General features: G+C 42.4%; 2 protein-coding genes across 3 annotated transcripts in view; one reads left to right on the top strand and one right to left on the bottom strand.

Annotated features, from left to right (window-relative positions):
• PLEKHH1 (pleckstrin homology, MyTH4 and FERM domain containing H1) overlaps positions 1-4,395 on the top strand; it is a 38,315-nt gene extending 33,920 nt beyond the window's left edge. The window contains exons 24-28 of the mRNA XM_021679517.1: positions 630-772; positions 893-1,022; positions 2,734-2,820; positions 3,127-3,273; positions 4,234-4,395. Coding sequence (XP_021535192.1) covers positions 630-772; positions 893-1,022; positions 2,734-2,820; positions 3,127-3,273; positions 4,234-4,395 — 669 coding nt within the window. The remainder of the gene's footprint in view (positions 1-629; positions 773-892; positions 1,023-2,733; positions 2,821-3,126; positions 3,274-4,233) is intronic.
• A 616-nt stretch (positions 4,396-5,011) lies between these two features.
• Positions 5,012-13,437, bottom strand: PIGH (phosphatidylinositol glycan anchor biosynthesis class H). 2 transcript variants are annotated; one of them, XM_021679519.2, is made up of 4 exons: positions 13,215-13,437; positions 8,933-9,142; positions 8,377-8,457; positions 5,012-7,050 (listed from the first exon to the last, which is right to left on the bottom strand). In XM_021679519.2, the coding sequence occupies exons 1-4, from the start codon at positions 13,392-13,394 to the stop codon at positions 6,958-6,960; spliced, it is 564 nt and encodes a 187-aa protein (XP_021535194.1). In that variant the 5' UTR covers positions 13,395-13,437; the 3' UTR covers positions 5,012-6,957. The 2 variants fall into 2 exon arrangements, with proteins under 2 accessions (XP_021535194.1, XP_021535193.1); XM_021679518.2 differs by having other exon boundaries at positions 8,377-8,460; positions 13,215-13,421.
• Between the last annotated feature and the right edge of the window lie 12,459 nt (positions 13,438-25,896).

Genomic DNA, 25,896 nt, shown 5'->3' with positions numbered 1-25,896 from the left:
TCCCATGAGAGAGGAAGGCCTGAATCTACATGCTGGAGAGGAAGGGGAAATAATAGTTGACCTTTATAATAATAAACATTTGCTGAATACTCCATAGAGGGTTCTCTGCTAAGTATTTTATATGTATTATCCCAGTTAGTTCTTATCCCCACATGAGGAAATTGAAGCCCAGAGAATTTAAATAACTTGCTCAGGGTTACCAGGCCAGCAGATGGCAGAGCTGGGATCTGAGCCGGGTGTGATTCCAAAGGCCACATTTGGAACACTGCAATACTCTAGGATCTATAGCATCTTCAGTTCTGGATCTCATATGTTTGGATTAGAAGCCAGAAGATCCATAGTTTTCCCTTGCCTGTCACTAATTAACTGTGTCTTTGGATATAAGGCACTTAACCCCCGCTGTAAAAGGAGAGTGGATGTAAATAATAATCGAGGACCATAAGGTGGTTTCTCTAGTGTCTGTGAAACTTTGAGATGAAGGGTCTCTTCACAGAAAGTGTTTTCACATCCATCCACACCCCATCAATGAAGTGATGAAGTGATGGTTTATTTCACCTCTCCAGCAGCCCCAGCCCCACCCCACCCACCTTTGGATTCTTGACTGCTTCTTCCATGTGCTTCCAACCCAGGTAGAATATGGGGACTTAGAGAGGCCCAGCCCACCAGGCCCTGGGAGCACACCCCCTGCCAAGGTTCAGCATCACCTCCAGCAGGTCCTGGACAGGTTCTACCCGAGGCGCTACAGACACGGGGCACCCTCTGAACAGCTGAGGTAGGCTGCAAGGTCTCGGAGGGAGTTGCTGTGGGGAGGCAGGGGCTGGATGGCCTCAGAGCTGCAGTGAAAACCTGTTGGCATCTTACTGATCCATTTCTCTCCATCCATCCAAACCAGGCACCTGGCAGATCTGCTGACCACAAAGTGGGCAGCCCTGCAAGGCTGCTCCCCTCCTGAGTGCATCCGCATCTACCTGACAGTGGCCCGGAAATGGCCTTTTTTTGGTGCTAAGCTCTTTGCTGCTCAGGTAAGTGCCGATGGTTTCCAGGGGAAGGAATGATTACCACACCCTCAGGAACGTGCCCTAAATTTGTCCTCAAGCTACTACTCCACATCTGGTCCTGTTTGAGTCAGTCCAGGCTGCAGGGCCCGCCTGCACGCTAGCAAAACCACCAGGGGGCGCTATTTCTCCACCCATTTCTGGCCTCCACTTTCCATGGTCCAGAGCAGAGTTATGATCACTGCTTTTGGGCCAGGATGATTTCTGGATGACCTTCATCTTCCTTCCTTTTTTTTTTTCTTTAGATTTTTATTTATTTATTTGTCAGAGAGAGGGTGCATGCACAAGCAGGGGGAGCGGCAGGCAGAGGGAGAAGCAGGCTCCCTACAGAGCAAGGAGCCCGATATGGGACTTGATAGGATCCCTGGGATCATGACCTGAGCTGAAAGCAGGCAGACGCTTAACCGAATGAGCCACCCAGGCGTCCTTTAATCTTTCCTTTTTGACTTCTTTCTCAGTGCTACCCCTAAAGAAAAAATATAGGACCAACTAATTCGCACACAAGCGTTCAAACTTGACATGACAACCTGAAGAATACTTTCATTTTTAAAAAAGTGTAAAAGAATAATATATAACCTAAACAGATACATCTCTACTGACTTGGCATGGCCACAGGGAACTCTTAACTACTCGGGCAACAGTTAATTTCCCCTGCATGAAGCCCAGGTGGCCAGCAGTAATTTCAGCTGGAACTTTTCTTGGCCAGGTGTCTGGTGTGCATAACTTTATTCATAATCAGAGTATCATGTCCTCAAAGCTGGATCATGATCCTATTCACTGACGGTATAGATTAGACAGTGGACATTCACTCATTCATTCAGGAAACAATTGTTGAACTACTAGATCTCAGGCACTGTTTGAGATTGCAAGAGATGAGCTAATCAGATACCATCCTGGCCTTAGTGGAGCTTCCCGTGTAGTAGGGGAGATACACGTTCATCAAATAATCATATTTATTCTTTAAATACACATGTAAGTTATTTTACAAGCTGTCCTAAGTGCTTAAGAAAGGAGAAGTATTGGGGTGTTATAAAGGCATATAACAGGGTACCCTGGGACCCTCTCAGTCTGGGAGGTTGGGAAAAGCTTCTGAAAATGAGGACATGTCCATCCCTGTCCCCAGCCTTTTGGGTAGGAGAGCTAGGAAATCTGGATTGCCCTATTTTAGGTGCGGCCGTGAAAATTAGTCATACCAGGAATTGTCCACCAAATAGCCACTTTTCTCACTAGTAGAGCCTAAAGCCCAAAGGATTGCATTCTTACTTTCCTGTTTCTTTCTCGGCCCGTAGGAAATTGGCTGAACCAAGATGCACTTCAGCCGGGAGAGACTGTGGGTTTTATGATGTCAGTTTGTGAGCACTAGGAGAACACAGCCCGTTCTCTGTGCCCATGACCAAGCAGCTGGGGCTGGCCTTGTTCTGCAGCAGAGCCTTCCAACCAGTGTACTCTGGGTACTCCTCCCCTCTCAAGATGGTAATTAGGTGGCCAGAGCCCCAAGGCCAGATGTCTTCTGTTTACTTCAGCATGCTGTACAAATACCATCTTTCATGTTTTCCAAGATAAAGGTTGGAAATCACTGCCTAGCAGATTCCTTGATGTGCCTTCTTCCTCCAAAAGCTCTTATTGTGGAGCATCCCTAGCTGTGGATATGTCTGATGGGATTTTCCTGTTTCCCTAGCCTGCACAGAGGTCTTCCAAGGAGAGCACTCTGGTGTGGATTGCTGTGAATGAGGATGGTGTCAGCATCCTGGACCACAACACTATGGTACGAAAGAGTAAGGGCTGGTTCTCTGACCCTTCCTTCTCCTGAACAGTGCCTTTTCTTCTCCTCTGTAGACTCAAAGGCCTGAGCTAAGTGACCATGGTTTCCCTACCCACCCCACCCAAGCCTTGATGTCCTCTAGTCTAGACACGGCTTATCGACATTCAAGATGTAGATCTCCACATTAGGACCACTTCCAGGTTCTCCCTTTCTGGTTAAGGCTGCCCGTGCCTGGCAGAGACGGGGTGCTGGTTCAGCTCAGGAGGCAGCTGGGAAGTCTCCCCAGAACTGACTGGCTTCTTCTTGCAGCAAGTGCACATCACTTACCCCTACTCTTCAGTAATGACCTTCGGCGGCTGCCGGGATGACTTCATGCTTGTGATTAGATCCATTCCAGACCAGAGCTCTGCGAAAGGCCACATTGAGAAGTTGCTCTTCCGGATGGCTGCTCCCAAGGTGGGTCTGACAGCTGCTAAACCATGTTACTTGGATCTCTCTGGTCTGAGGAGGTGGGCTTGAAGTGAAGGGAGGAAGCTGGGTTATGACCATACCCTAGAAGGGCCCTGTCTCAGGTAAAACTTTGGTCTTGTCTATAATCAGTCCTCCAAAGGGTTCAGGTTGGGTAGCAGCTCAGTAGCCACTGCCGAGCGGACGGGTGAGGGGCCGGCTGGGAGGGCGCGTGCTCTGGTCCAGGTGCTCCCGTGGTGCTCTCAGCCCCTGCAGCCTGGCGCTGCACAGGCTGGAGGCGGGTGCCCACTTGCTCCCCACTTGCTCCTCTTGCAGCCGACCCAGGGGCTAGGGCGGCCAGCTTCCTCCTCTGCGTGCTCTCTTCTCCTGCCTTCTGCCAGCACCGCTCCCCAAGTGGGACGGTCTCCACATGCTCCCCCTTCCTTACGGTCTTAAAGTCCATCCCAGAGACCTCTTCTGCTTTAAGGCCTCTGTATCCTGCTCAGTGCAGGAGATACAGACTAGCAAAAACAACAAAGACTCCAAAACCCAAGTTCTGATATAGTTCCTGACTCCCTTCTGAGAGTAAGTGGAAACCCTGCTGTTTTAATCCTAAAATTGGAGTTTCCCCAACCTCCTCCTTTTAATATCACCCCTGCCAAAGGAGAGGATATAGACACTTCCTCCAGGGAGGCCCGCTTCCCTGGCCTGGAGATGAGCAGAGCAGAATATTGCCTCTCCTGTTCTCAGGAGGGTACTGTGTGTCAGTGGCCCTTCAGACCAATAGGCACCCATTTCCCTGGGCCTCTGAACCTTACAGAAATGATCCCGACATTTTCTCCCAGGTATTTTTACGAGGTAAGAAACTGAAGCCCAGGACGGTTATGCACCCAGTGTAGCAGCTAGTATGTGAGAAAGCCAGGATTCAAGCCAAGGCCAGTTCAATTCCTTTGTTTCTGTTGTCTCAAGATTGCAGAGGCTACGTTTATCATGGCCAGCTACATGAACCATTGCTCTGCAACTGTGAAGCCCCCCACCAACCCACCTGCTGCCCACCAGCTATGGGAACTGGACGGACAACAGTTCTTTGCTTCTGTTCCCTGTGCTGCCAGAGGGCCAACGTTGCTGTGAATGTTTCTCCTACCCCCCCCGCCCCCCCCCCCGAACCTGGTGCCTCTGGGATTAGAGATCTGTATCCTGGGGTATGACACTACTGTGATAGGCCTGACAGCCCTCCCCCAACCCCACCCTGTTCTATGAAATGTGTATTTCAGTGTCCATGAAGCCTTTCCTCTCTAGGTGCCTTGTTTCAGGGCCCAACTTTTAAAAATCCAGACCCAGTATAGAAACCACTTTTTTTCACCAGAATACTGAGCTCTGGATGCTGCCCGATTCTAGACACAGACTGGGATGGTCCACTGTTACTGGTTACTGAGGGCATCGGTGCTGTAAATCAAGGCTTTCTGCACTGATACTCTCAGGGAGGGCTAGTATCTTTTATATTGTACATGGTCTTTATGTGGGGATTTATACTTGAAGTTTTCCCAACATCCCTGAACAAGATAGGACTAAAATTTCCAATTCACCTGAACTGTGACAAAAGCCTGGAACTCCCTAAAACTGGACTTCCATTCCCAGATGGGAAAGGTATTGGCAGGGTTGGAGAAAAAGGAACAGACTCACCTTTTCCCTTCCCCACTGCAAATGAGTAGGCATTGGCAGTGCCCCTCTGGGGCAGCAGCTCCTGTCTTTACAGGACAAGGAAAAGGCACTATCCCTGCTGAGATTGAAGCTGTTCTCCCTCACACTGGACTGTCAGCCCAGCTGGGTACAAGCAAGGGCAAGGGGGTAAGTCCAACATGACCTCTCCCTGTCTCATTTTAACGACTAGACAGGGCTCAGTGAAGGCTGTGCTTCCTACTGTAGAATGGGTGATCGTCACTTGTTTCCTTGTTCTTTGAAAGACCAAGCAAATGCACTGGTTTCTGCTGCTTTGTGAGGCCACCAAAGATGAGTCAGAAACAGAATCCAGTCTTGCTCCTCAAGACTTCTGGCGAACTTCCGCTGGGAATTAGTCCAAAGGCAGAAGGCACATAGGCTAAGAGCATCCTGGTGATACAAATATCCCCCCATCCCCAACTAAGACCTTATGTTGAGTGCGGAGATGATCTTTGTCTCCACCCACCCCAACAGAAAAAAAGACGAAGAGTTCATTATACTCTGATTTTCCAGCATTGGAGAAACAGAGTTTTATTTCATAGCTCTAAGGCAGTCTGAGCATTTGTCAATAATGTGCTGAAAACTGTATGGGTTTAGCAGTAGCATCTAAGAACCAAGCCTTTGACTCAACAAAGTGTGTGTGTGTTGCACGCTGTAAGAACTTCAAGGCTGGAACTAGTTTATCTGAACACCTCAGCTGCTGTAGGCTTCCCCTCTCTCACCCTTTAAACTGACAAGCATGATAAAAAAAAAAAGAAGAAGCACATGAGAGTGTCTGCCTCTTTTAAATGAACTTGACTTTGCAAGGCTGGAAATTTTACAGCCATCTCCCATTTCTGCTGCTGCCTTTCCCCCAGGATTTGGGAACTAGCTGAGACATTTCTACCTCGAACAAGTCAAACATCACATGTACCACAGGCTCCGAATAACCCCTACTGGGCTGGTGTAAAAGGCAGGAATTACAGCTCTAGTTTGTAATACCCTGAGTGTCTCTGAAGCCCATGAGGATATTATCTACCTGGGAGTTAAAAAAAAAAAAATTAGGATCCCAAGGAAAAAGCAAGCAACGATGGAGCTGTGTTCACACTGAACTTATGGGTCAAGCTATTTCCCCCACTCTATCTCCCTCCCAGCCCTTCAGGAATCCTCCTGGATTAATAAAATTTTACACAGAAGAAACTGCCTTATAATCAAAGGCTTCTACAGTTTGTGTGTTTATCCTTCTTTAACATGTCTGGAAACCAAAGTTGAATTTCTCTCCAGCCTTTCATGTCGCCCCCTTGGCAAAAAATGTTTTTGAAACCATAGACAATGCTGAGTAACAGTAGAGTATTAATGTGCTTGACATCCATGGCTGAAATGTGCCATGTTCGTGTTGTCAATAAAAAGCAGCTGTCTGTGAACCAGGCAATTATTGTGTATGTTTTGGAAGGAGATCGGTTTATTAAGACAGTCATCATAAATTAACCCTGTACAGAACACAGGAGCTAGGTGGACAGAGACTAGTCTTTTGTAGGACATTTCTTCCTACTCACCAGAACCTGAAGGGCTTGACTTTTATACAGGGGTACTGTGTAGTTGGAAATTATGTTTCTTAAGAGATCTGATGTCAGTTTCCCATTGCCTTGCACCACAAATCTCTACAAAATGTAAACCTGAATGTGCTTAGGAATTTCACAAAGTGCTCTTTGTCAACATTACTTTTGACATATCGCTTAAGGTCTCCCCTCAATTGATAAAGTAGGCAAAACCTTTCAAGGGGATCACTAAAACAGACATAAATACTTTGCTCAACATCACACAGTGAGTTAGGTTCCCAGTCACCTGCTCTATGGCTCTGAGATCCACTGCATCCATACTGGTTCCTAGGACTATGTCCACCTGATGGTTTAGAATACAGAAAATAAACCAGCCACTATGGCTTAGGAGTCATCTCCCATGGAAGACAGTACTGGCCTTCTGAAATGCTGGGACTCATGGACTTGCTGATGTGGCTTTCTGGTGTGCCAGGATCTCCTGGCAGCTCCTGTACACTTCAATCAAGCAGTCCAGGCGGGGCTTGGCACTCTGAATTCCAAAGGGAAGAAATGCAGAGTCAAGATGAACATAAGAGAGAGCTTAGCAGTGCTGCATCCATGTGCAACCTCAATCTCTCCCCACAGCAGGGGGTCTAGATGGCTCAGGTATGAGCTCAGAGAAGCAGAAGTTCAGGCCACACAGCACCTTACTGGCTAAGAAAGCAAGAGGAATAACAAAAGACAGACCCTCTTGGAAATGTCACAAGCTGTGAAACAGTCTGCAAGGAGGGCAATTTAATATGTAAATATTGAAAAGTATTCTGCACAATGAAATGTGATACAACCAAAATTAAAAGAAAAGTCACAGAATGGGAAAAATATATGTGGAAAGCATATTTAATACAAGTTCGTTATCCAAAATATATAAGTTGTTACAAATGCATAATCAATATCTAGATTCTACTTGACTAACAGAGGAGATGGATAGTTTAAAACAAAGGAAACACGGATAGGTAATTCAAGGAAACATGAAAAATCTCTTTGTCATTTAAGGAGCAATTTAGTAACTTTAAATTCCTTTACCTACATACTAAACGAAACAAATAACTAAACCTGCTGTTTTAGCCAAGACTAGAAAAACAAGTACAAATTCCAAAAAGTATGGTAAAGTAGTCCAATCTCTGGAGCCAAATCTCAAACTGTAAAAATCTATGAAACTGTTCATAAACATTAATAAAATAATTTTAAACTGTAATGCAAAAGAATTTTAGCTTAGCAGCCTTAAGTCCTTTGTGAGAAAAGGAAGGGCAGTAAGGCACAGTTAACTATATACATAAACACTTTATATACTTATAATCCTGTTTGTGTATTTTTTGTAAGAGCAAGACAAAAAATAACCTGGAGATGATTTCAAAAGCTAGCAGTAGAGTGGCTAAATGAACTGATACTCAACATGATAACTATTTAAAATGATAAGTATAATGGACTCTGTAGATGCATGAAAATATGTATATTAGATTTAAAAAGCAAGACATAAATTGGGTATAACAGTATGTGTAGATCAATGACATCAATGTAAAATCTTATACTGGCAGACTAACAAAGTAGATGAATGGTGATTTATAAGCAGAAATTGCTATTTTTTCCTCTAAAATTTGGATAAATTTGTAGTATTTCTGAAAGCCTGTATTTGCTTCAGAAAGAAACTTGAAATCACTAATTCTCACTAAAAATAGCTGTCAGGTGTCCTCAAATAATCTTGACAAGAAGAATTTACATTCCTACTGAACCGAAGTAGCAGGAGAAATGCAGAGAACGGAGAAAGGTAACAGATTTTTTTTGGAGAAAAAACTTTAGACAACTGTTCTGTGCTCACCTGGAAGACAGGTACTACTTGGGATATCCCATGTGGTTCCACTGGATCCTCCAATAAAATGCAAAGGTAGTAAATCACCTTCTGCTGTAAGAAAATAAACCAAATAGAGATCTAAGTGAAACTTATTTTCGTTTTCTTCAAGGGAGGCTAAAAACTTTTTTATAAATGGTTATCTTTAAGTAGTAGAACACTTGATTGCTTTTGAAGTGAGGGAAAAGTATATTCTCATTCTTTAAATGAAAAACGATGAAACGTCAGCAGCAACAACACTAAGAGATGATTTTGAAGCTGGGCTAAAAAAGTCAAAATGCTAACTTACGATCTATGAAAGCCTGCTAAATCTCTATAAAAACAAAGGAATGTATCTTTCCAATATAAGTTTCACTTTCATGGTTTATGGACATGCCATCCAAAAAGGAAACACTACAATACTGGAACAGAATCTTCAAGTTTAATTCTGTAACATCAAGGTATTAAGACTCAGTTTAGATCCAGGCAAAGGCCATGGGCTATCTCCTCCAGAGAAACCTGTAATACTTACTACTTAACTACTTACCATGTAAATAGCCTCATTAATGACCACATCCTTCACCTTGCCCATCTCTATGAAGGTAGTGCTTTCTTTGCCTGAGGCATAGGATGAAGTCATCTGGATGCCAAGGGAGTCAATGATTAACAGAGTCTCCTGATCAATCTTGACAAAATGGAGGTAACCAAGCAGGCCTAAGAGGGTGATGAAGATGGCAGCAGAGAGTATCATGCTGTTCTGAAGAGAGAGCCAGACACAGGCGGTAAGGTCACCAAATGGTCCTCTGCACAGATCTCTTGTTATTTAACTGGTCCACTCTAGGCAGTGTGGAAAAAAGCCTGTGTTCTACTGTGAGTTGAAAAGATGGAAGGAACATGCATGGAGGAAGAGGAAATCACTTTTATTTCAACTCTGTAATGCTATGAAAGCATATGATGAAATACATCCAGACAACAAATGGATAGGTGTGGGAGGAGAACCTCCATCACCAAAATAGTATCTACCATCACACCACTCTCAGAGGTTTTTCTTCCAAAACTGAAACTTAAGGACTCAGACCTTTTCCTCTCATGCTCCATCAGCAGATGCAAAATTAGACAGCATAATAATAAAATGCTTAGCACAGTGTAGCTGATTGTACTCAATAGCTACTCCTCCTTCCTAATAGAACTTGCAATCATGATTGGTTCCCACTCCGCCAATGATTGCTTTAGAGATAAACATATGACATAACTCTGGCCAATGGGATGTGAGGGGAAGTCGGCTGAAGGGGCCTCTGGAAAATGGAAGTCCATCTTAAAAAGAGATCTAAGGAAGAAAAGGTCCCTTCCTCTTGGGGTTGGATGCCTGGAACTACTATGGAACCACACTACTCTGACAGACCATGCAGAAAGCCAGGTCGAGGACGAGTACACCAATGGTGGAGGAGCAGTAACATGAAAAGAATCAAAAGGCCCTTAAAAGCCTCTTATGACCTCAAGAGCCCTCCTACCTCCTGACTCCTTTTGTTAAATAATAAAGATCATATCATTTGGAGCTCTTTTAGTTCTTTTGGGTTGTGACTAACTGATGTGTTAAGGCTGATGGAGTAGCTGAAATGACTAACTTACGTGTTAAGGGCTCAAAAGGTATTTATTCCTTTGATTCTAAGACACATTTACAATCTTTTAACATTTCTGAAGTTGAATGTGTTTTTCTATTGATGTATTTTCTTTTTACGTACCATTATTTTCTTCCCCCCCCCCCCCCAAAAAAGCTATTTAGAAGGATGGGACAGAAAAAAATCACTGATGACCTAGAAACGAAACAGATTCAGTAATTTATGAATGTCATTCCTTGATGGCAGGAAGTATCTATTCTTTATTACTGACAAGATGCCCTCTTTGACCTAACCCTAATCATACTCTTCTAAACCATCATCCTTGGTGTCCATCCTTGTTGGGCCTGCATTGCCCAGCAAATTGTACCAAGAATCTTGCTAAGTCAGTTGAGAGAGAACCCCTGGCATCTGATCACCTTGGCCTGCCTTTATCAAGAATCATGTCAAGTTAGCCAGAATCCCCCTTTACCCCTGATGTTTCCTTTTAGTCATTTTCCACCCACTGACAACCCCACTGTGCTCTTTGGCTATAAATTCCTACTTGTCCTTGCTGTATTCAGAATTGAGCCCAATTCTGCACTGAGGTCACTCTTTTCTCCTACTGCAATAGTTTCTGAATAAAATCTGTTTTTACTGCTTTAACTACTGACTGCCCCTGGTGTTCCTTGAAAATACTTTTCTACTTTGTTCTACCTAACACAACAGTAAGTGTTGGATCAAGAGTGTTTGGGCCTGTGATCTATTTTTGTCTGGTCCACCCTGAGCTAAGAATGGTTTTTACACTTAAAAGAGTTGTTTAAAAAAGAAAGAAAAAGAAACAGAAGACTATGAGACAGAGACCTGTAAAGCTTAAAATATGTACTATTTGGACTTTTAAAGATAAAGTTTGCTGACCTCTGTGCTAGGTAATTACTTGTTGATTAATGAATGGAGAATGGAAAAATCTATGTGCTGGGTCTCTGATGATCCAGAAATATCTACTTTGAGTTAATTAAATGCCTAGTATCTAGTACAGTGTCTGGTTCATAGTCTGAACTGAATAAGCACTATGGAAGAATAGAGAGAAATAAAATTCAGTCCTGGCCCTTACAGATGTGTAAGAGGCAAAATTAATACATATAAAGTATTTTTGGAGAATACTATGAAACTGACTGTAAGTGCCTAAGAAAGGATTAAAAGAGAAAGAGAGAGCAAGAAAGAGACATCAAAGCACACAGGATATCCCATGAAGACTTCTAAGGAAGAAGGATTTCACTGGTACAGAAGAGGTAGTGGTTACTGACAGATATACTTAGTTGAGAAAAGGAAGGGGGCAAAGCATTCCAGATTGGAATAAATAAGGCAATAACCTGCAATTTTAATAGAACTGTGAATTCAAAAACCAGAAGGAAAGAAGGGATAAAGAACAGTAAAAGTGAGGGGATTTCATTCATATCAGCTTTTTAATAAGGTAATCCCTGCCCAAAACTTCATTACTACCTGCATTTTTTTTTTTTTTAAAGATTCTATTTATTTGACAGAGAGAGACACAGCGAGAGAGGGGACACAAGCAGGGGCAGAGGGAGAGGGAGAAGCAGGCTTCCCGCTGAGCAGGGAGCCCGATGCGGGACTCGATCCCAGGACCCTGGGATCATGATCTGAGCCGAAGGCAGACACTCAACGACTGAGCCACCCAGGCGCCCTCACATGCATTCTTTATACTTCATTTTTTTGTCTGAAATTCTAACAATTCAATATTCATTGGGGCTGAAATTAAGCCACATGTTTTTATGAATTCCTTCATTTCTTCTCACTCCTGAGTCATTACTCTGACAAAATAGTTTTGAACACAAAGATATGAAACTTTGGTACACAGAGCCCTCAAGAAGTGTTGCAGTGGAGTTTAAGGAAGATAAGGCTACTGAGTCGTGGACGCTTGATGGAGGTAAGTGGGACATACCAGGACGAGAGACAGTACAAAAAGGAGCTGGCATAAAAACAAACTTCTATTTAAAAATTTTGCCTAAGCAAACTCTCCCCTAAGAGGAGACAGTATAGTGGAAAAGAAAGGGTTTCAGAGTCAGACAGCCCTGGGTTTGAAACCCAAGTATGCTGTTTACTAGCTTTGTGACTTTAGGTAAGTTATTACTCTTTCTAAGCCTTAGTTTTCTTCTAAGGTTGAAGTAAGGCAGTCGGGGCATTTAATTAGAATCTGTTCCCTCCCCCTCACATGGCCAGAACGCAGGCTAGTATTAAACTCAACTACATTATAAATTAAATCTTTTTAGGGGGAAGGAGGAGGACTGTCCTGGCAACTTAACCATTTCAACTGACTTTTGAACAAACTTTTAGACAGCTTGGTACAAATTAGGGCAGTCTTAATTCTGCATATATCTACACCAAATTTCCATGCTTTGATGGTAAAAACGCCAATGAATGCATTAAATGAAAACAAGATCCAAATTATAGAAATAAATAGCCCTAGCTCTGGTCGGATCACTCCTGGAATAATAATATTCAATTTAGGGCACTACATATGAAACTAAACGCATCCTGAAAAGGACAATTAGGATGACTCCTTTTGAGGGCTGTCACAAAGCTACCGCACGGGACCCTCGTGATACTGTGACGCTGGCATGGCAGAGAGCAATTCCATTTTAGACGTGCGGAAACCGAGGCTCAAAAAATAGGAATGAGCCTGGAAAGTGAGCACAGAAACAACTTATCTCCAAAACTTCACAGTTCTTTAGAAAGTACTTGAAATTGGGGAAAGGGGGGTGGGGAGTGGGCAGATTGCCTTGAAAAACATTAGGAAGAACTATCAAGCTCATGCTGTGGAGGCAAAGGCAGTTTCTGTAAGACTACATAAAGTACTGTTAGCAGTGATTCCTCTAAGGAGTGGAAGTGATGGATGAGGACGATCCACTTAATAGTTCTCTGAGCTCTTGGAACTGAATTACTGACAGCGTGTACTACGCGGAGCACAGGCAAGTTAAAGCCTTAGGCTGTTGTTACAGGGCTAAAAGTACGCTGGGTGGAACCGCAGAGCACCACCCATGAGAGGGATAAAGTACAGGTGTAAAAACTTCACAGCTGTCCAGCGGCGGAACCAGCTAGTTCCCGCCCTCCGACTCAACAACAGGAGGTCCGGGCTCGACCCTCTGACTCCAAAGACCCTTCCAAACCCCAGCCCCCGACTCGGACCGCGGGAAGGGGACGACTGGCCATTACCTCGCAGAGGGTGAAGAGTCCGTAGGCCGCTAGCCACACGGCGCAGGTGACAGCGGTGAGCGAGCGCAACGAAAGCCGAGGGCAGCTGAGGCAGAACTCCCGGCAGGACGGGGAGTAGTAGCGGCGCTGCAGGGCCAGGCGGCCACCGCAAATATCCGAGAAGCTCCGCTCGTCCTCCATGGCCGGGCCGCCTCCTCCCCGCCGGGCCGGGCCGCTCTAGTCCGCCCGCCAGCGTCCTCTCGCCGGCTCTGGACCCACTTCCGGGGAGCGGCGTCGGCCCCACCTCGCCCCGCCCCGCCCCACGCTCCGCGCAGCCGCAGTTCCGCGTCGAGAGTTGTGGCTCGGGTCTCCGGGCTTGTTTTCCGCTCCCTGGCTCGGCATGGTTTCTGCGATTGTCCGACTACTCCAGAGCCTCGCAGGGGGCTAACTCAGCCGGCCGATTAAAACCGCTGTTAACGCGCTTTCCCTCGGCAAACCGTTTTCTATTTCTAAGCCAGAGTACGCCCCGAGGAGACAGTCCACAGGTATACGCTCATTCCATTCCATTCATTCATTCATTCATTCATTCATTCATTCATTCATTCATTCCTGGGCCCAGGTAGTTTTAGGTGCTGAGGATACAGCGTTGACCAATATTGAAGGTCTCTGCCTTCAAGTAGCGTCGTTCTTAGTAAGAGAAACAATATGGAAATAACTTCAGAGAGTGCTGCTGGCAATAATATGACGGGCAGGGCTGGCTTGGGGACTTGCAATAGGGCAGTCAGGAAAGTGTCTGTGAGGACACTGGAGCTGCACGGATGAGGAGCCAGACTGGTCTGGGAGAGCTCTGGAGGAGGAATTTGCCAGGTTGGAGGACCAGGAAAGGCAAAGCCCCCGAGGCTGGAACAAGGTTGACTTACTGGAGGAGTCAGGAGGCTGACAAAAAGAAACTGCATCTGGAAGTTGGGGAGGTAGGTGCGGGGCTCAGATCCTAGAGGGTCTTGTAGGGCCTGGTAAGAAGTTTGGATTTCACTGGCTGGGAGTTCTCTCTTCCCAACCGCTGCGTGGAGCACTGAGTAGACAGATGAGTCCTGGCTAGGAGGTTAGTAAGAGAGGAAGATGCACAGGGTGTGGATAATAAAATTACTAAACTCATGAGTAATAGCCTGTGGGTTTTTCCTCTTCTTCTTCTTTTTTTTTTTTTAACTTTGGATGTGGCCTAAGAGTGGATTGTGGCCTGTTAGAGTTATGGTGCTTCAGCCCTGAGGCAGCATCATGTATTAAAGAATTGATCCCTCTGTCTATAAAGATAAATGGCATAACAGTCTCAGCAGCTTTAAGTTTCTGATGAAAGTCAGGTTCCATTTTTCCATCTTCATCCAGGATTTTGCTTCCTTTTTTTCCCCTAAAGGATAGTCTTCAAGTATTGCTGTTTTTCCAATTTTATTTCTATACCCTGAATCTTACCAAGCAATAAATAACACGTGATGTCTTTTAGAATTACAAAAGTGATGTTTGCTTATTGTGGAAAATTTGAAAAATACAGAAAAGAAGAAAAATTTAAGCCACCCATATTTCCACCACTCAGAGAAACACTGTCTATGTTTTGGGGGAACCTCCAGTCCTAGAGTTCTTAACCTGAACTCCATGGATAAAATCAGAAGTTTATCTTTAGTTTCATTAACTTCTAATTGAAATTTAACCTTTTTGGTTATGAATGCAGGCAGCAAACCAATTAGTATTAGCAATACTTGTCACTCTGATAGAAAGAACAAATATTTTCATTTCACAATAACTTATCTCAAAATGTCATTTCCATTCATCACTACTTCAAAATTGCAGTAATTATTAGACCTCCCCTTCTATATCTTATTAATCTGTCAATAGAGACACATACAACACATATTAAAAATATTTTGATAACTGTATTTTAATTCAGTTGTTTTTTAAATCCTATGTATTGTATTCATTTTAAAAAACATAGTGATAAAGTTTACCAGACTTACAGAGGGTCTGTGGCACAAAAAAGATTAAGAATCTGTGCGGGTTCAGAAGGTTCATAACTGTAGATCATTGAAAGAAAAAAGGTACCTAATGTACTTAATTTTGAATATTAAATGATTAGGGATAAATAGTGTGGTAATGTAATTCCAAAATCCTTATAACTCCTTTGCTCTGTCAGATCACAATGTCATCTTAACTCTGTTCTGCATTTGAGACCTCAGTAGAAATTGAAACCTGTGTATTTGCCATTTAGCTAGATGCCATCTGGGACGTGAAGTGATAAGTTCTCATGACCATGACCGAATAAAAAGAGCAAGGAGGGAGGGGCAACCTGGCTGGCTCAGTCAGAAGAGTATGTGACTCTTGATCTTGGAGTTGTGAGTTCAAGCCCCATATTGGGTGCAGAGATTACTAAAAGAAAATAAATAAGCTTTAAAATAAGAGCAAGGAGTGTTGATTTAGCTCTAAATGTTGGATTTCAGGGGCCCCTGGGTGGCTCAGTTAGTTAAGCCACTGCCTTCGGCTCAGGTCATAATCCCACGGTCTGGGGATTGAGCCCTGCATCAGGCTCCCTGCTCGGCGGGAAGCCTGCTTCTCCCTCTCCCACTCTCCCTGCTTGTGTTCCCTCTCTCTCTGTCTCTCTCTGTCCATTAAATAAATAAATAAATAAATAAATAATAAATGTTGGATTTCAAAGTATTAATAAGCCTCAGCAAAGAAGGGCAGCTGATGAAAAGACTTACCAATTAGCAAGTTTCTCCAAGAAAGTTTACTATCTTTTTGCAGGGTCATAATACCCTAGTGAATTCCATTGTGGAGAAGCAAAGAAAGGAAGCTTGAGAAACGTGTGTACTCTGTATTTGTCAAGATACCCTGTTATTTTTAAAAACAAAACAAAACAAAAACACAATTTCAGAGGCTGAACACAAGTGTTTATTTATTATCTCTCTGTTCCACGTGGATGCTTGTGGTCAGATGACTTAGAATTTCTGCCAAGAGGTAATTTGGAGACCCAGGCTTCTTCCAGATAGTGGCTTCATGATCCCTTGGGACCTCATCCTGCTTCTCTCCATTTGATCCTCTGTATCTGGCCTACAGATGAGGGGCAAGAATGGAGGATCATGCATGGGAGGGTTTTATGGCCAAGCCTTTCACCCTCATTCCAGTGGCCAGAATTTATTGACTTGTCTATACCAAACTTCAAAGGAGGCTGGGAAACATGGTTTATCGGTATGCCCAGAGGGGAGAGAGAAGTGATTTGGTAAGAACAACTACTAGCCAGTCTTTGCTACACTTTCCAAAGAGTACTGGCTACAAGAAACAAAATATATTTGAGTGAATTGAGCATTATGGTCACAGTACACAGAACTAATCTGACTTTTAGTAAGATGGGTACTTATTTCTACTAGTGAAGTTATTCTTGGAATCTGAGTATCTATGAACATGAATAGTAAGTAAAAAAAATCTGATCGAGGTGCCTGGGTGGCTCAGTTGGTTAAGCAGCCAACTCTTGATTTTGACTCTGGTCATGAACTCGGGGTCCTGGGATCGAGCCCTGTGTTGGGCTCCACGCTAAGTGGGGAGTCTGCTTGAGATTCTCTCTCCCTCTCCCTCTGCCCTTCCCACTTGTGCTCTCTCTAAAATAAATAAATCTTTTAAAAAAATAAAATAAATAATTTTTTTTTAAGATTTTAATTCATTTATTAGAGAGAAAGAGACAGCGAGAGAAGGAACACAAGCAGGAGGAGTGAGAGAGGGAGAAGCAGGCTTCCCGCGGAGCAGGGAGCCCGATGTGGGGCTTGATCCCAGGACCCTGGGATCATGACCCGAGCCGAAGGCATGCTCAATGACTGAGCCACCAAGGCGCCCCTAAAATAAATAAATCTTAAAAAAAAAAAAAAAGAAAAAATCTGATGAAACAATTCAGTTAACTTTTTATTTTTATGGCCCATGCTGGGTTCTTAAAACCCTTCTATAGAACCTTCTTTTTTAGTATTTGCTTGCACTTAAGGATTGAGTAGTTGTTCTAAGAATACTGTCTCATACTGTAGTTTTTATTATATTTATTATTTTATGATAAAGCATTAATGATTGCTGCTATTATGTCAACTGAGAGTAGGTCTCCTTCTACTTAGGACCACTTACCAATTGGGGAGAAAAAGCAAAGGCCCATATAAGTAAAAAATTCCAAATAAATAAGGTTAATAAAAGGATAAGTATTGTCCATTATATCTCAGTTTTATAAAAAGCCAATGAAAAGAACTTATAAAACTTGTTGCAGTTTAGTAAAGTTGATTGAGAAAATAATTTCCTTTGCATTAAAAAAAAAGATAAGTGTAACACATTTCATCTTTCTGGTTGGGGTATATCACCCTCCTGGTGTGTGGATGTGTTCACCAGCCTGGAAGCTCTCCAGACCTCATGCTTTGGGGATTTTCATGGAGGTTTCATCATGTAGGCACAATGGATCATTAACCCCTTTTCCAGCACCTCTCCCCTCTCTGGAAAGTGGGGGATGAATCCCAAGCTTCTAATCATGTCTTGGTCTTTCTGGTGAGCAGCCCCCACCCGGGAACCCACCAAGAATCACCTGATTAGAACAAAAGACCCTGCTGTCATCCAGGAAATTCCAAGGGATTTAGGAACTCTGTCAAGAACCAGGGTCAAAGACCAAACACTAGAACAAAAGATGCTCTAGTGTTCTTAGGAAATTACAAGGGTTTGAGAAGCCCTGTGCCAGGAACTGGGGGCAGAGACCAATGTACCTATTTTCTGTGATCTCACAAAAACTTATCACCTGATTTCAGTGATTTACTGGTTCGAGTGAAGTGTAGAAACCTTACCTCTGTTTACCCTCCCCCATTTATAATTGCCTAATATTTCCTCAGATTCGAGAACCCCATCAGACAGTGACCTAATTTTCATTTCAACCATCAAACATAATTTAGGAAACTCAAGAGGAGAAAGAAAGTCTATGATGTTTATTCATATTTTCGCTCTTTTCATTGTTTTTTCTTCCTTCTTAATGTTCCAAGATTCCTTCTTTTGTCATTGGCTTTCTGCTCAGAGAACTTCCTTTACCCATTCTTTCAAGATAGGTCTGCTGGTGACAAATTCTCTTAGTTTTCTCTCATCTGAGATTGTCTTGAGTTCCCCTTCATTTGTGGAGGATATTTTCCCTGGATATAGAATTCTTGGTTGACAGTTTTCTTTCTTTCTTTCTTTTTTTTTAAGATTTTATTTATTTATTTCAGAGAGAGAGAGAGAAACAGCATGAGAGGGGAGAGTGTCAGAGGGAGAAGCAGGCACCCTGCTGAGACGGGAGCCTGATGTGGGACTCGATCCCAGGATTTGGGGATCATGACCTGAGCCGAAGGCAGTTCCTTAACCAACTGAGCCACCCAGGCACCCAGTTGACAGTTTTCTTTCAGCACTTGGAAAATATTGTGCCACTTTCTTCTGGTCTCCATGGTTTCTGATGGTAAATCTCTGTCATTTGAATTATTCTTCTCCTATAAGTAAGGTGTTGTTTCTCCATCAATGCTTTAAAGATTTTTTCTTTTTTTTTTATCTTTCAGAAGTTTGACTATGATATATCTTGACATGAATTTCTTTGGGTTTATCCTATTTGCATTTGCTCAGCTTCTTGAATCTGTAAGGTTTTTTTTTTTTTAAAGATTTTATTTATTTATTTGAGAGAGAGAGAATGAGAGAGAGAAAGCACATGAGAGGGGGGAGGGTCAGAGGGAGAAGCAGACTCCCCGCCGAGCAGGGAGCCCGATGCGGGACTCGATCCCGGGATTCCAGGATCATGACCTGAGCCGAAGGCAGTGGCTTAACCAACTGAGCCACCCAGGCGCCCCTGAATCTGTAAGTTTTATGTCTTGCCAAATTTGGGAAATTTTCAGCCATTATTTCTTCAGGTATTTTATTCAGCTTCACCCTCTCCTTGTGAGACTCAGATGATATGATTGTTAGATTTTTGTTGTTGTTGTTGTTATAGTCTCAGAGTCCCTAAAGTTCAGTTCTTCTTTTTTTTCCTTTCAGTCTGTTTTCTCTCTGTTAGTCAGACTGGGTAATTTCTGTTGTTCTGTCTTCTAGTTCACTGATTATTTCCTGTGTCTTCACCATTCTGTTGTTAAGCCCATACCTTGAGTTTTTTATTTTAGTTATATTTTTCAGTTCTAGAATTTCCATTTGGTTCTTCTTGATATATTTTATTCCTTACTAAGACTTTCAACTTCATCATTTGTTTGAAATGTGTTTGTATTTACTTGTTGAAACATTTTTATGATGACTGCTTTAAAACCCTTATCAGAAAATACTAACATCTATGTCATCTCAGTATTGGCATCTGTTGATTGTCTCTTGTCATTCAAGTTGAGACTTTTCTAGTTCGTGGTATGATGAGTGATTTTCAGTTGAAACCTGGGCATTTTGAATATTATGAGATTTGGGATCTTATTTAATCTTCTAACAAGCTTTCACTGACACTGCTCCAGTGGAGGAAAAGGGACACTAACACATTATTGCTAGGTAGAGGTGGAAGTCCAAGTTCTCCACTTGGCCTCCATTGACACCTGGTGGGGAGGTGTTCCTTGTAATTTCTGGATGGGTGTGGAAGTCCAAGTTCCCCTTCATGTACTCCACTGACACCATGGGGTGGCACTGGGGGAAGCTGTTACTACTCAAAAGGGATAAAACCCCCACTCTGCACTCAGCCTTCTCTGATACCACCCCAGTGGCAGGGGTGGAGCTCCTCTTTACAGCCTGGTGAGGTATAAGTCTAGGTTCCCCAGCTGGCAGGAGTGGGGAGGGGGCACTTTTTTTTTTTTTTGGTAATGCTTGGCTGCTGTAGAGTAGGTAATGTCTAAAAGTTTTCTGTCTTGCTAGTTTGTGCCTTACTTTGTTCTTTGTCTAGAGAAGGCAGGTTTCTATAGAGCATTTCCTGGTTGCCATTTACTCCAGAACCCAGTCTGGAATATATGAGGCAAAAAGAAAACCCAGGGAACACACTGCTGTGTCATAGTGAGACTCTCTAGTCAGTCTGCCTCCTCTCCACCTTTCAGAGTCTTTTGTTTGTTTCATATAAAATGTCTAAGGATATTATTAATTAATTAATTTATTTAAATATTTTTATTTATTTGACAGAGAGAGCACAAGCAGGGCAAACAGGAGAAGGAGAAGCAGGTGCCCCCCTAAGCAGGGAGCCTGATGTGGGGCTTGATCCCAAGACCCTGGGATCATGACCCGAGCCGAAGGCAGCTGCTTAACCAACTGAGCCATCCAGGCACTGTGGATTTTTTTTTTTTTTTTAAGATTTTATTCATTTATTTGAGAGAGAGAGGGAATTGAGAAAGAGAGCATGAGCAGGGGGAGGCCGACTCCCTGCCAAGCAGGGAGCCCAATGCAGGGCTGAATCCCAGGACCCTGAGATCATGACCTGAGCTGAAGGCAGATGCTTAATGGACTGAGCCACCCAAGCACCCCAAAAATGTCCAAGGATTTTAGCTGTTCTCAGTGGGAAAGATAGGGAAGGATATGCCTACCCCATCTTTTAGAAGTGGAATTTTCCTTATCCATTTAAAACAATTTTTTATTTAGGTGCTATCATCCGTGCAGTAAAATGCACTCTATGCCTTATGTTTTCATACTCTTAATGGTGTCTTTTGGTGAAGAGAGGTTTTAATTTTAATGTAGTCTAATTTATCAATCTTTTCTTTCATGGTTAATGTTGTTTTAGATCTTATTCAAGACAGTTTGTCTGCCTCAAGTTATGAAAATATTCTATTCCTTTTTTTTCCTAAAAGCTTTATTGTTTTACCTTTCATATTTAGGCTTATGATCCATTTGGAATTAATTTTTGATAGGCGGTAAGGGTCAAAGTTCTTTTCTTCCCCCAATAGCTTTTTTTAAAGATTTTTTAAAAATTTATTTATTTGAGAGAGAGCAGAGTGAGCAAGAGAAAACACGAGTTGGGGGGAGGGGCAGAGGGAGAGGGAGAAGCAGTCTCCCTGCTGTGCAGGGAGCCCCATGCCGGACTTGATCCCAGGACCCTGGGATCATGACCTGAGCTGAAGGCAGGCACTTAACGGACTGAGCCACCCAAGTGCCCTTCCCCCAATAGCTTTGTTGAAAAGACCATCTTTCCCCACTGACTGCAATGGTGGCTTTGTTGTAAATCAAGTGACTACTTTTGTGTCAGTCTGTTTCCAGACTCTATTTTGGTCTGTTTTTCTATTTTGTCTTCCCTGTGTCAACATCAATCTGTCTCAATTACTATAGCTTTATAGTAGGTTTTGATTTCTCATGATGTTGTCTTTTAACTTCAATCTTTTTCTTCAAGATTGTGATAGCTGTTCTAGGTTCTTTGTATTTTCACCAAAAATTCTGCTTGGGTTGCATTGAATCTACCAGTCGATTTAGGGAAAATTGATATCTTAACTATGCTGAGTCTTCCAGTCCATGGACCTGGTATATTTCTCCACTTATTTAGTTCTTATCTAATTTCTCTCAGTAATATTTTGTAGTTGTCTTGCACATCTTCCATTAGACTTATTTCTAGGTGTTTAGTGGTTTTTGATACTCTTATAAATATATATTTTTAAAATCTTATTACTTGTCCATTTTTAATAAGATATATTTATTATTTTCCCAACATCGAATTGAAATTATATAAAAGAAAATACATCCATAATCCTGCCACCTAAACCAATAAATCTTCATTTCCCAAGCATTTAAGTCCTCTTATTTTAATGTTTTCATTGTTGAAAAGATGACATAATATAGAAATTTTTTGAATGAGAGAAAAATATTACACACAATCCTAAAAACCTTTCAGTGTTACATGTTTCTCTCTCATTCCATCTCTTAGTTTTTGCACTTTTAAAAATTATTGTAGTCACAGTGTACACACCATTTTGCAGTGTTAAAATATATAATCATTCAATAAAAATTTATTGAACACCTCTCATGTTAGCCACTGTATTAAATGACAGTAAGGGACCATTCCTGCTCTCAAGCTGCTCTCGAGGAGAAGGAGACAGTCCTTTAAATAGACAATTATAATTCAGAGGATTAAGTGAACCATGCAGGGGGTATTTAAAACCCTCGCTCTGTCTCGGGTTTGGGATTCTGCTTTTGGCACTTACTGTGTGAGCTCTGGCAAATTTGTTAGCCTTTGCAAGCATTGGTTACCATATCTGAAATGAAGATGATAATAGTGCCTATCTCATGTCTTGTGATGGGGATTAAATAACAACTGTGAAGTAGTGAGCAGGTAGCTATCTAGCATAGAGTAATCATTCAGCAACCTTAGCAAATTTTATGATTATGTTTAATTCAACTTTGGAGGTCTGGAAAGGCTTCTTCAGAGAAGGGCCTTTGACACCAAAACCTGAAGGATGAGAAGAAATTAAGTGAAGGGAAGGAGGTAGGGAGTGGGGAGGAAGTGAAACTGTGCCCCATAGGGTTAATTAGGTTAAAACTGTCACCAGCAAGACCCCGTGGATACCCTTCTTCCTCACGGGAATGTTAACCTTATCTTTTTGAGGCAAACAACAGGAAAAGCTCCACAGGCCTAGAGCAGTTTGAGGTTGACCACTGACTCACACCAGAGCAGAGGGACCATGGAGTGTCTGACGGTTACTTCTACCTCATTATACCATTAAAATCTCGGCCGGAAAAAAAAAAAAAAGAATCTCGGCCCGAGGAGGAATACAAGCTTCATTAACACAACACGGGATACCTGTGTAGGCATGTCTTCTAAATACGCCTGGCAACCTTATGCCCATCTTTACATGCAATGACAAAGCTCCCCTTTCCGAGTATTCATCCTAATATTCAAAGAAACCCACTCACCCCCAAAGGCTAACTTTGGAAGTTCATCTCCATGATTTCCTTATTTGCTGCAGATAAACTTTCCTTTGTGTGACAACTCCACCTGGTGTAGTCTCTATCTGTAACTCACCAAGGAGGGAACTCAATGTTAGTTTGGTTACAAAACATCCCAAATAGAACATTCAGGTACAGAGGGCTCAAGACTTGTTTTCAGTTTGAAACCTGAACAAAGGAAAAAGCATTCAGGTGTCCTTAGCAACCTGGGCCTCCATTGGTGCCAAAACAGATTTCACACCTAAGTTTCATTTATACGTTGCTGGCAGCCATATTGCTGCTTTCACATCCCTATCACTGATCAAGGCTTGTAATGAAAACTCCTCTCTTTGTGGTGGTGTTGGCGGTGAGGAGTATGTAAGGGGCTCAGGTGGCTGCCTCTAGACCAGGCTGTGGGTTGGGCAGGCAATGAAACCAGTCACTTATAGTTATCCCCCTCCTTTATTCCCCTCTATCCAGCCTTTCTACTGAATCCAGGAGTCCCCACTGCATGGTAAACAGACTCTTTATTTTACCCTCTATAGTACTCATCCTCTGCTTCCTTACCTTAACTGTATCCTAGGGTCATTATGTTAATTCTCCCAGACTTGGGATAGAAGAGCAAAGCAAAAAAGAAGGGACCAAATATTCCCAACAACATAATACAGGTTCAGAACAATTTAACCCTCTGCCTTTGTGTAAAAAAATTCTTCCTCTAAAGTTCATGCTCTTCAGTGCTGCCTCTGTTCCCTGCCTATCAATCTGATTCAATTGACTATACGCCCTTTGCTTTGCACATTGGGGCACACTGGGGCTACACAGGCATTCTTGTTCTTCTGATCCACAAGCATGTTTTAACTTTATGGTTTTTTTTTTTTTTTAAGATTTTATTTATTTATTTGAGAGAGAATGAGACAGAGAGAGCATGAGAGGGTCAGAAGGAGAAGCAGACTCCCCGCCGAGCAGGGAGCCCGATGTGGGACTCGATCCCGGGACTCCAGGACCATGACCTGAGCCGAAGGCAGTTGCTTAACCAACTGAGCCACCCAGGCGCCCTTAACTTTATGGTTTTGGATCTTGCTGTTCCTGTAAACCTAGAAGGCTCTACTCCCAGAACTTGTTATGACCAGCTCCTTCTCATCATTCAGGTGTCTGGCTCAAAGGTTAGTTTGGAGAGGTCTTCCTTGATACCCCTATCTAAAACAGCACCTCGTGTCCCATTTCCCTCCTTTATTTTCTCCATAGTATTTACTACTATCTGAAATTATTTAACTACTTGACTCTTTTCCCCACTAGAATGTAAGCACTGGAAGTGATGAGCTATTATGTCTTCATCTCTATGAACAGCACATAGAACAATGCTTTGCACACACTAAGTGCTCAGTAAGTATTGGCAATAAATGAGTGAACAAATAAATTTTTTTAAATGAAAGAGAGGCTCTAAATTTTAGAGTCCAAAGGTGTGATTGGTGAGTTCAGCTCTTTAGTATGTAAAAGTAGAAATTCAGAAAGAAATCTTTGGGGACTTCCATTCCATATCAGAGCCATAGACCAAGGCTTATGAGTAAGGATTTCATAAAAAATCTGGAAGGTCAATTATTTGCCAAGCTCCTGCTATGTACCAAGCACTGTATTCAGGAAGGGATAAAACTATGAGCAGAAAGATTTATGGTCCCAGCCCTTGAGAATTTCCAGTTTAGTCTTTTCTGAGTTCCCTTGGATTTTCAGTAAACAGTGGTCTGCTGGAGACTGCTGGAGACATACTGGAGGTATGCTTGCCGCCTGCAAAACTTTATCGTTACATTTTCAAGACTATTTCAAACCAGTTCTTAAAAATCATTATTAAAAATAAAATTATATAAACTTACAAGTAAATTGTATTAAAAACAAAGATAATATACATTCGAAACTTGTCATTGCCTAATTATCTTATAACTACAGTGCTATTATCTGTGCTCTTCAGGTTATTTATGTTGATCATATCTGTATGGTAGAAATACTACATGATGAGCACTTTTTCCCAACTCCACGATCAGTGACATCACAATGGTAGCTTGGGAGTATATACACCATGGAAATTGGCAAACACCATGATCAGGTCTTACCTACTCACCCAGCTCCCCCGCCCCACTCCCCACATACACAGTGCCAGCAACCTATCAAGGATAGTGTGTTGGCAGCTACTGAATTAGAGAGGTAGAATACCTAGGTCCTCCAATAAAGGAAGAAGAAAAGCAGAACAACTTGTTTTGGATCTGAGGAAGAGTCCTAGACTTATGCAATAACAGAGTACAAGTTGTAAAGTAAATTTCTAAAACAACTTATTCTACTATGACTTTTATAACTTTAGAATATTATCTTTAATAACTTATTTTGAGAACAAATGCGTATTTTGAAAACAAAAGCAGACCACTTATTTTTCAGGGTTTAAAAATGAATTATAAAATATTTCAGACATATGGAAGCAATAATAATTAGAATTTTAAAGGATAATAGTAATATAACAATCTACTGCTCCCTCCCCCCGACCATAATAATGTGGAACTAGTAATTCACCTCTGACTAAACTATAGGTAACAGAAAACCCCTGAAATGACATGCAGGATTAATGTAGTACTTTAGAAAGGTCAATCTGGTGACCCACAGTAGCTGCTCAAGAAACAGAGGTTTTGCGGTAGTCTAGGAGAGCCTGAATCAATTTAAGAAAATACAGTCAAGGACAAAAAAATTGGATGTGGTGATGGACAAGAAAAAGGTACCAAGATAATTCCAAGGATCTGAACAAGTGTGTATCAGTATTAGTGACTGAATCCCTGACCACACCCCT

The sequence above is a fragment of the Neomonachus schauinslandi genome, chromosome 9 (assembly GCF_002201575.2).
Source record: "Neomonachus schauinslandi chromosome 9, ASM220157v2, whole genome shotgun sequence".
NCBI lineage: Eukaryota > Metazoa > Chordata > Mammalia > Carnivora > Phocidae > Neomonachus > Neomonachus schauinslandi.
Note: the sequence above shows the minus strand (reverse complement) of the source record. Positions and strands in the feature narration are given on the sequence as shown.